Source organism: Cryptotermes secundus, unplaced genomic scaffold, assembly GCF_002891405.2.
Source record: "Cryptotermes secundus unplaced genomic scaffold, Csec_1.0 scaffold653, whole genome shotgun sequence".
Classification (NCBI taxonomy): Eukaryota; Metazoa; Arthropoda; class Insecta; order Blattodea; family Kalotermitidae; genus Cryptotermes; species Cryptotermes secundus.
In genome coordinates this window covers 381,373-392,260 of record NW_019736406.1, presented here as the reverse complement: position 1 = coordinate 392,260, position 10,888 = coordinate 381,373, and the positions used below count along the sequence as shown (strand labels likewise).

The 10,888-nt window shown below is 40.6% G+C and overlaps 1 protein-coding gene across 1 annotated transcript in view; it reads right to left on the bottom strand.

The window, feature by feature from the left end:
- Positions 1-6,554: 6,554 nt before the first annotated feature.
- The window catches only part of LOC111869897 (probable isocitrate dehydrogenase [NAD] subunit alpha, mitochondrial), a 19,728-nt gene continuing 15,394 nt past the window's right edge, over positions 6,555-10,888 (bottom strand). The window contains exon 6 of the mRNA XM_023861760.2: positions 6,555-7,239. Within this exon, the coding sequence (XP_023717528.1) occupies positions 7,006-7,239 (234 nt within the window). The 3' untranslated portion in view covers positions 6,555-7,005. The remainder of the gene's footprint in view (positions 7,240-10,888) is intronic.

The following is a 10,888-nucleotide window of genomic DNA, read 5'->3' as shown; positions in this document are numbered from 1 at the left end:
ACCCTTTTCTGTTTTGCAGTCTGCAGTGCTCACTCGATAGTGCCTTTTTAATACCAAATTTCTAAGAAGGTTCAGACCCAGCAAGAATGATGCAACTAGTAAATGCTTCACTTTACCTCTTTACCTGATAGGCACCCATTACCCACTTATTTTGTGATCAAAAGTGGAGTTCTGTACCCCCCCACCCTCATGTCAAGGAAGGGAATAGTATGATTTCTCATGAATTTCTGTCATAACCCATTATTCTGTAATTGCATTGCTACAGGTACCATTCAAAATGCATAGGTAAGTTCAATGGAATGTCTGCATATTTTACGGACCAGACAACTGAGAGGTTAGGGTTTGAGTCCTGTTAGGGTCGAGAATTTTCTATTTTCCACATCATCCAGACTGACTCTGGGGCCCACCCAGTCTCCTCTCCAATGGGTACTGGAGGCTCTCTTCAGGTCGGATACGGGTCAGGCTCAGACAAGTGAGGGTGAACCAACTCTAATCAACACAATTGACTGCACCACCACAACACTTTTTTCTTGTTCTCCTTAAAGACAGTCGGCTACATAAATTCACACAATCTGATTTAGTTTGGCTTACAAGCAGCTGGTGTTACACTTACACTAAAATGCACTCGATTAGCTCGCCAAATTCCTTTGTGCCGCGCTCTTGTTGATTAAGCTAAATCTCAATATGAGTCATTATGAGAGCAAAATTTTGTACTTCTTAGAATTATGTTTTTAGCGCTTGTGATGTGGGGTTTGCCTCCTCCAAGTTCAATAGTTGCTTGATGACTAAAAATCTTAGACTGAACTCTCTGCCGAGCCAGATGTCCTAAATGTGTTGTATCTGCCTATTTTCCTCTCCTCCTAATTTCCCTTATAGGCTGTTTCAAATAAGGGGAGTTAGCTTAATTTTGGTTCTGGCCAATGACAGATTATTTTTAAGGGAATTTCGGCCTAAAAGACCAAACGGCGAAATTGACAGCGATGCAACTTATGAGGGGTCGCTAATGATCTCCTGGCACTCCCACTTTTGACTTATGGCTGGTAGAAACTGTCACTTCTCGAATTCTCAAAGTGTCTTGCCGCTGTAAGTCTGATTCTCAATTTCTAAAGAAACTCATTGGGGTTTCTTGAAGTACCATTTTCTGCCCTTTTGGAAAATAACACCAGATGCTTGGACTCAAAGGTCCGCGCAATTTGGTCTATCTGCTCATCGCCTATTCCTTGTTCTTACAGTGTATCTTAAACCTTTGTTTCTTCATATTGGCTACTGACAAAGAAATGGGGTGGGGGAGGATTTCGATGGTGCGGTTACAGTTCTTTGGTGTTACTATTTTTCTTAGAATGGGAGAATGTTATATATATATTTTTCTCATGTTACACAATCTTACAATTTTTGTTATTATTACGTACATCATTAAATATTTTGACTCAATTTACTTTACTGTATATTATATCAGTACTTATTTTGCATAGCATCATTGAAACCTTCAGTAAGAACAGCTGAATTGCATTTACTTTAGATGTACAAACTTAATGTGATTTGGTATGTTACAGATGCAAATATAGTATTGCATATTTTAATACTGTTCCCTCTAAGCTGGTCACATTTGAATGGTACCACAAGTGACCAACATTGACAGATTTTACTGTATTTGACTTCTGTTGAGATGACAGGAGTCCAGATGGGAGAGAGATCCACACTGGGTTGACTGATCGGATGGTCCAGCAGAGACATGTGGGCTGATTCCTTGTATTTCCTGTATGTGGTGTTGGGCTTGATCTGCAAGACCTTCGCTTCATTCCAACAAAGTTTGTGGCCTTCTTCATATGCATGTTGGGCTAATTTTGATTTTTCCAGCAAACCCTGTGTCAGGTTATATTTGTGTTCCTTAATGCGTACTTATAAGGGTCTGCTAGTTTTGCCGATGTAACGTCTCTCGCAGTCGCATTGGATGCTATACATACACTGCTTCATCTGCTGGGCATCTCTAACAGGTCCAGTTTTCATCAGTGTCCCACGCATTGTATGTTTAGTTTTGAAGATGGTTCTTAGTTGGAAACGGTTCCTGATGCATCTGAATTTCTCGGTGATACCCTTGACATACAGGATAACGACAGTGCCCTGGTATACTCTATCTGAAGAGGGGCGATTTCTTGCCGATGGCTTCATTACAGAGTCAATGAATTCTTTTGGATATTTACTGAGCATCAGATCATGTCTTATGTTTCTAATTTCATTGTTAAAATCCTTCTGGTTTTGACATATGACCTTCGTTTGGTTGACCAAACTAAGAACGACTCCCCTTGTTACATGATGTGGGTGGTTGGAATTGAAGTGAAGATAATGACCAATATGCGTAGGCTTTTGGTATACTTTGATGGTCAGTTTTTGACCCCGCTTCATAACCAAAATATGCAAGAATGGAAGTGCATTATTAGCCTCAACTTCCATAGTGAATCTGATGGTAGGTCTGATGCTGTTGATATGTTGAAGAAATTCCTGTAACTTTTCTGGTCCATATGGCCATATCACAAATGTGTCGTCGACATATCTTTTCCATTTAGTGGGTTGTATTCAGCTGTGTCCAATGCCATTTCTTCAAAATGCTCCATGAAAATATTACTGACCACTGGAGATAGTTTCCCATTGCCATACCCTCTTTTTGTTGCTAGAACGTATCGTCAAACTGGAAGTATGTGGTTTCTAAGCAGATGTCCAGTAGTTCCATCCCGTCTTAAACTTGTAAAGGTGAGCGCTCTGGAAAGGAAGGATCTGTACTGAGTCTATTTCTTATGACTTGTAATACCTCTTCCACTGGTACGTTGGTGAATAGACTAACAATGTCAAAACTTACAAGGCAGTCTTCTTTCTGCAGGTTGATATCCTGTATTGATTTTATGGAGTGTTCTGAGTTCTTTATGCCAGAAATCTTATTATTTACAGTGCCATCTTGTTTTCACTTTACTCCTTGACTTGATACATCCAGTTCCATGACAAAATTAGTCTCTGCCTGACTTTGCATTCCAAAACTTTTATCGCTATTGGAGACACTGAACTCTGTATCTCTTACAGTGCAGTCTCCTATCTCCTTCCTCACCACCCAAGTTGATAGACTGCTCCTTTGAAGGAGAGAAAGTTGCTAGAGAAGGCAAATTATTGTGCCTTGAAAATAAAATTCTCATGCTCACCCTCATTATTTCGTGGGGGTATGCAGTTAAGGTACTATGCTACAAGCCGGAAGGTTGCGGGTTCAAGTCCCGATGAGGTCATTGGATTTTTTCAATTGACCTAATCCTTCCGGCCGCACTAGGCCCTGGGGTTTACGCAGCCTCTAACAGAAATGAGTACCAGGAATTAAATGATTTTCCTGGGGAGTGAACCGTGGCCGGCGCATAAGGCTGACAACCTCACCGCCATTTCTGAGCTGATTGTCAAGGTAATGTGGGACCCTTAACGTCTCACAACCCTATGGGCCTTCATGACCTGTTACAGGGTTAGCTTTACTTTTTACCCTCATTATTTCATGTCCTCATGACGTACTGTTACTGCAGCCTTCAAAACACCATTGTCCATCTGTCCTTAATGATTACTAAAGAAGGTATTGTTACTCAAGTACTTAAATAAATACTATGCCATGAAGTAATTTGGGGGGACCCACCCTCTTTTTAAACTTGGAACTAGATGTGAGTTGTCACCTTTACACCCCTGTCACTTTATCCCTGGGGACAGAGGCCATGGTCCCTGTTGCATAAGAGTAGAGGTGGGCCCCAGAGCTGGTCTGGACTCTGTGGAGAAGAGAAAAATCTCTTCCCTACTGGGAATTGAACACCAGTCATCCAGCTCACAGCCTAATCACTGCAGTGACTGAACTATCCTGGCTTCTACTTAATGACTGCAAGCATAATGAAAATAAACAAAAAGGTTGGCCTCATATGCCAACTGCAGAACTCAAAAATTCATTCATTCATCAGACCAAAAGAAACTTTTAACTACTGAAGCTACACACAGAATCAATATTATGCAGCTGAAAGGAAGGTGTATTATAAAATACAGTCAACAAGAAAATATATATCACTTTGCACAGACACAAAATGTCAGTAATATTTTATAACCCCGTTCTCATACGAACGATAAGCAGAAAACTATATTTCAATATAAAATGTGCAAAAAGGTGGGGCAATTATGTGGGTAAATATGACATGTCCTACACACTTCTAATCTAGCCAAGACAGATAAGTCTCATGAAACAGGTGTGATTATGTGGTGAGCAAGAAAACTTCTTGCACAGGTTTTCAAATGTACAGTTATCACACTAATGATCATATTGATATCTTTTACCACTGGATCTCCATTCACACCATTTCTCTATCAAGGTTTCTGGCAAAGGAGGCAGCACACGATAATTTATGTGGGAACAAGACTTTCACAAATGATATATTTGGAACTAATCATGTTGTACTGAATGCTGGTAAAAATGGAATACTGCGGTCATACAGTTCAGAGCCAAGCATAGTATATGTTCTATTCAGCACAAACCAACTTCTCTTCTACATATGTCTGGTGCAAACAGCTTTGTCTACATGACACATGCAGTAATGTGCCCAGCAAACATAACTTTTGTCTGGTATCAAAACCTGAAGGTTCAACAATGGATAAAATACAGTAAACATCTCTGCATGCACATCTGCTTAAATGTGATAAATGTATGTGAACAATTATTTGCTGAATGCAGAATATTTGAATATACCCAGTCTGCCCTAACCACAATCCTGAAATACTACAGTTCAGTGGTTCTAATGTTGGGGTAATGTTTTAGCTACAAACACATCATCAGTCCTGCAGCCTATGTATACGTATACTCAATATGTCTGTAAGCATGCCATCTAAACCTGACCATGATGCTTTTGATAATTTCCAGCAACATATGCAGCGCCATTCATTCACGTACCCCCATTTAACTTGTAAGGGATTAAGTTTGCCTGACATGGATTTTTCTCAGGTGCTTTTCTCTGTGAATCTAACTCCTGCAATGGATGAGGATTTATTACTCTGAGCCAATTGCATTCATCTTCACAACCTTGTCTAGGATTCATTTTAATACTTATCCTCTCACAACTTTCTAAGTTTCCTCATCCAAAATTATGAACACGTTTCATGTGAGAGATTAAAAAAATTCTAAATTCAACACCTTAACACCACCAAGTAATGTGTGTGTTCCTCATAATGTAATATAATTTGCCAATACCTTTAAACCCCAAATGAGAAGTTTGTAATTTATACTTTATTCACAACCATGAGAACACAGTTTCAGTGATAAAATTACCTTCTTCATAATCATATTCATAAAAATAATCACAAGTAAAGCAAATTTATTTCCAAACTGATCATTTATTTGTCAACAATAAATTAAATCAGGACAACATTCTGTTAGTAAAAGAAAAAACTGAAGGGACAGCTTAGTTTCAATCACATATAACTTGACTAGGTTTCAAGTATTAAGACAAGACAGTGTGACAGTTACATAAACCATGATTTCAAACTACAGCATAGTGAAATAATTGTAGTATATATTATTTCTATACATTTTGACTTTGTTCACTAAAGGGTAAATAAAGATCAGGGACCAGTCCCATGTTACATATTTATATCTCATAATTTGGCTGAAACAATTTTTATAGGAACATATGTACAAGATACAGAACGTAATCTAAAGTTACTGTAGATACTTCAATGCAACAAATGGCAGCCGACAGTGGGCCATCATAACATTACAAATAAATACTATTCACTGCTGTGCCACTCATACTTGGGAAATGCACAAACAAAAACAATCTCCCAAGAGAGAGCTCTGGCACCATGTAACATTACTAGTCAAAATATTTTACTACAACAGGCATGGCAATTTGATTCAACAGCTATTTACATTAAAGCTTTTGCTACATTTCACAGTACTCCAGTATGGTATCAGGAAATGGAATGAAGAAACTGGGCAATGGTTTTGCGTCTCTCATGTGCATCTGGTGCAATCGTCAAGTATCGAAACAGACCACCCCCTTCCAAAATTCCAAATACTATGTGTAAATGTAGCGCTCTGCAAGAAACAATATGCTTCTGGGGTGCATATGCATCTCAGTACAATCATACTAATTAAAAGGTTAAACCTAAACCTAAATTGTGACACTGAGAATCCAAGCAACTAAAGATAATGAAATATTCTTTCCAGTGGTTCTGTAATACTGCTTTGGCATTAACACAACTGAAGGGTCAAGTGCAAAAACGGCATGGCTACAGTTGTGGCCAAAATTTAGTTTCACAGTGGTTCAAGCATTATAAAAAAAATCGCCCAATAAACTGGTGGAAGACTGGAGTGGCTCAAGTGATTAGGTGCTCTGTGATGGTGAAAATCGGGCCATGTCATAGTGTGATTTTAAATGAGTTCTTTGACGTGTTCTGTCTTCTGGGACATGCCATGTAGTCTGTTGAAAGCTACTGACATTTTGGAGGAACTGTCACCTCCACCTTCAGAGCTGAAGAGTAAGCCAAGCAAGACACCAGCATGAAGCATGTAGCAAGCCCACTCTTCAACCCTGAAGATGGAGGTGACAGGTTCCTCTGAAACATCAGTTAACTTTCAATGGAATATATGGCATTAAGTCCCAGAAGACAAACTCTTCATAATGACCACTGTGATGTCAAATCCTACACACTTTTTGTTTTCCAAAAGTCTGGAAATATAAAACTTTTGCACTGGAACCTTCAATTCTGATATAATTTACATATAATGCATTTTTAAATCTGCAGAAATGAGATTCGGTCTCTTATATGCAGTCGCTGCCAACTTGTACATTATTCAGTCGTACCCCTATCGCTGTGGCCTTGCAAGAAACATTATGAGAACTCAACGATTTACTGACATTTGTCCTTTTCTTCCTTTCCATTTCCCAGTGAGCCATAGAGAGGCTTCAAGCACCGCACTACAGAACTACTTGTCATAAAAACAATAATCTAACCACTCTGCACTTTTCGGCATATTTCGTCCGTAAATTCAGAGCATTTTGCAGATCCCCCAAGATCCCCTGTACGGTACTTAGCATCTTTGATTGTATCAAAACATGCTTTTTCAATACGGTCTGCATGGTCACTGAGTTTCATATACCTCAGCATCATGACTCCAGACAAGAGCAGTGCAGTTGGGTTTGCTTTATCTTGACCTGCTATATCAGGAGCTGTACCATGCACCTGAAAAAGGGAACACAAGGTATCAAACCTCTGGCTTACAATTTCTGGAATGAGGAGCAGAAATCAGAAACAGTCACAAATACAATGCAAAACTTTAATGGAAAAATGAATACAGTATGAATGTCAATTGGCTATATAGCGAATACTGCTCTTAGGAAATGTTTGTATTCATTTTTAATACAACAATATTTTAAAGAGTTATCCTGTATGTGAAGTGACAAAATTTTGCAAAAGTGGAAAACAGCATATTGTAACCCATGTGGAGATGAGTTAGAATAACTCCACCATACCCCTGTGAACCTCAGAAGGCAACAAAAAGGGAACCCAGTGTCTGGGGGTACAAGTGGGTCACCCTGTCACTGGAGGACATAAATACAGAGACCTGGTCCTCCAGGTTGGGGAATTGGACACAAGGCTGATGACCTTGCTCTGTGAAATAATTAGTTGTGAAATCCAAAGTGAAAACCATATCTAACCTGGCAGAATGTTCTGAGGAAGGCTATGACTCAAAAAGGTCTATTCTGCTGCTGCTGATGATGGTGACAATCACCACCACCAGCATCAAAAACAATAAGTGTCTAAAATATCTCTGGGAGTGCATGATCATTAGACGGTAACATAGATTGTTACATCATTAGAAAGTTGCTAGATTTTACTTTAACCATGTAATGGGAACTGAAATCAGCACCCCAGAGATCTTGCTGAACACGCAGGCCTTTCTTACATAAGCTTGACTACTCAAGGTATGACATACCCTGAGAAATGTTCCGAAGTTTATGTGTACACACATTGCCCTTTGGCCTCCGCAACATGCCAGCAATGTTTGAGCGGTTAACAGAGACTGTCTTAAGATGTCTCACGAGTCATGTCTCGTGTACCGGGACGATGTGATTGTGATTGGCTGCACGTTCCAAGAGCACCTGATAAATCTGCGGAAAGTGTTCCAGTGGTTCCGAGAAGCCCACCTAAAGTTAAATGCAGAAAGTGCCAAGTCTTTCAGAAGGATGTATGCTACCTTGGGCATATTGTGACACGTGAGGGGATATCCACTAGCCCCGAGAAGCTGGAAGCTGTATGGAAATGTCTGACGCCGAAGAATAAGCACAAAATTAGAAGTTTCCTGGGCCTATGCATGTATTACAGATGGTTCATTTCTGGTTTTGCCAACACTGTAAAACCTCTAACCAAACTTATGGAGGAGAAGTAAGCCTCAGTAGATTCCAGAAGTGGAAGCCACCATTCAAGCACCAAAGGAGGTCCTCTGTGCTGCCCCTATTCTTGCTTATCTGCAGCACTGCTGACACAACCGTAAATAACGTCAGGATTGGAGGAGTGCAGTCATAAATACAGGATGTACACTACTACACTAAAATGGTTATTAAGGCCAAGATAAGGCCGTGCCATAGCTCAAGCGGTTAGTCGCTGGCTTCCCACCACAGCGCCGCAGGTTCGATCCCGGGTCTGGACAAGTGGAATTTGTGGTGGACAAAGTGGCGCTGGGGCAGGTTTCCTCAGAGTACTTCGGTTTCCCCTGCCAATCTTCATTCCACCAATTGTTCCACAATCACCCTCACCTATCATCTGGGACTGGTATAATAGGCCAGAAGTGGCCACAGTACAAGGGACTTAGTCCCACCCCAGCAGAGAGAGAGAGAAAAAAGGCCAAGATAAATTACCGCGTCACCCAGTGGCAACTACTTGCAATCATGAGGACACTAGAACATTTCCATATGTACCTGTACGGATAAGAGTGCCACCTTAACACTGACCACTCTGCACTTACCTGGCTTATGAATTTTAAGAATCTTGAGGAACAAACCATCTGCAAGATTCAGTGCCTACAACAGTACAATTTCACTTCTCAGCACCATCAAGGCCAAAAACACACCAATGCCAGGAGAAGTTCCATAAAGTTTGGACACGTGCAGATGTCAAGCAGGTCAGCAATTGTGGCTGTACCAGCAGCTGGCTAAGATCCAGCCACTCTTGAGACCGAACAACTAAATGTCCAGGACATAGGGCCCATTCTAAAGGAAGCACAGACCAGACAGCCAACACCTGAAGCTGGCCAGTGACCGGATAAAAACTCATTACGGCAGACTGGCCAAATGTGCAGACTACCATGAGGGCAAGAGAGTTTGGCTCTATTGTCCAATCTGCAAGAAGGGGAAATAACCCTAGCTCCAATCATTATGGGTGGGTCCATACAAGGTAGTCACCTGGATAAATGCTGTGGTATACAGGATCCAGTGGAACCCTAGATCAAGGATGATGGAGGTACACCTGGACCGGCTTGTACCTCATCAGGGAACTGCTCAAGATGAGTGGCCTTAAGGAGGGAGCACTGGGGGTGTAATCACTGTGAGAATGAAGCCATGGGGAAGGAAGGTGTGGCCGATTACAGACATTACAAGCACAGCCCTAGGAAAAAAAGAAATGGCGGTATGCCTGTTTGCTATTCGCGATGAACAGCCTTAAGGAGGGAGCAATGTGACATGTAGATCTGTTGCTAGGCAATGACTGTGGAAGCAGCAGATATATGGCAGCTGTTACTGAGTAACAACTTTGCAAACAAGCATATTTGCATGGTAACAATTGGAAACAGCAATGAAGGACGTGTTTTCTGTGCAGTCCGTCCTGATATGTTACAAGTAGGTCAATTACTTGAGAGCTGACAGTTGGAGCAATGACTTAGATGTGAAACAGTTGCCGGCAGATAAGAACGTGAGTACGGAAGCAGAAAACATTGTTGGGATCTGTCACCAGACAATGCTTGGTGAAGACAGCAAACTGAGATTTCATGAGTGCTGAGGTTACAGTGTTCTTTGGAGTGTGTAACTCAGTGAGGCTGTCGTTATTTGTAGTTACATTCTGTACGAGTTCAATAAATCCAATTACCAATCCAAACCCCTTCTATAGTCACTCAAAAATTGCAACAATAAAAACATTAAAATTTCTCCACATTTACAAAACTCTTGTAGTGTCACATCTTCAGCACCGAACCTTTGACTTTCACCTACTGGTAAAGGAGAAATGTAAGAGTATGCAAGTGTTATAGAAATAAGTGTACTTTATGTTTTCATGTCAGGAGCGTGGAAGAACATATGTAACTACAGCAACTACTGAACAAACTAAAACTATACAGATATAACCCTAATGCTTGGATATTTCCCCACTCTCATGAATGGTCTGAGGTATACAAAAGCTGTAGGTCATATCATTTTCTTTTACCTTGCTTTCAACTTATCTTCTCCTTGGCCTAAGGCGTAACACTAAGCGTGACACGCTGTTTTACGAATACTACAGACATCAGCAGGGAAATATTTGATCTATGTGAGCTCTTTATTATCCATGATAATGGCAGTGAGAAGTACTGTAGGAACTTAAAAATGAGAGATTATCAACCACTATACTTTTATGAACCTGAGACAAGCTCTCCCATACTTGTGCACCTGAAGAATTAACCCTTCCGCACCGACCCTTTAAATAATCGTATGCCACCGACATCGGTGCAGTGCACCGACCTGCGCAGTGTTAGCTTTGAAGGACGTTGCTGACAAAACGAGGAAAGATATTCCAATTTTCTTTTCAGGAGTACATAGATTAAGGTTTCATCTTTCAATTGGTATATGAGTTATTTATTTTGGAC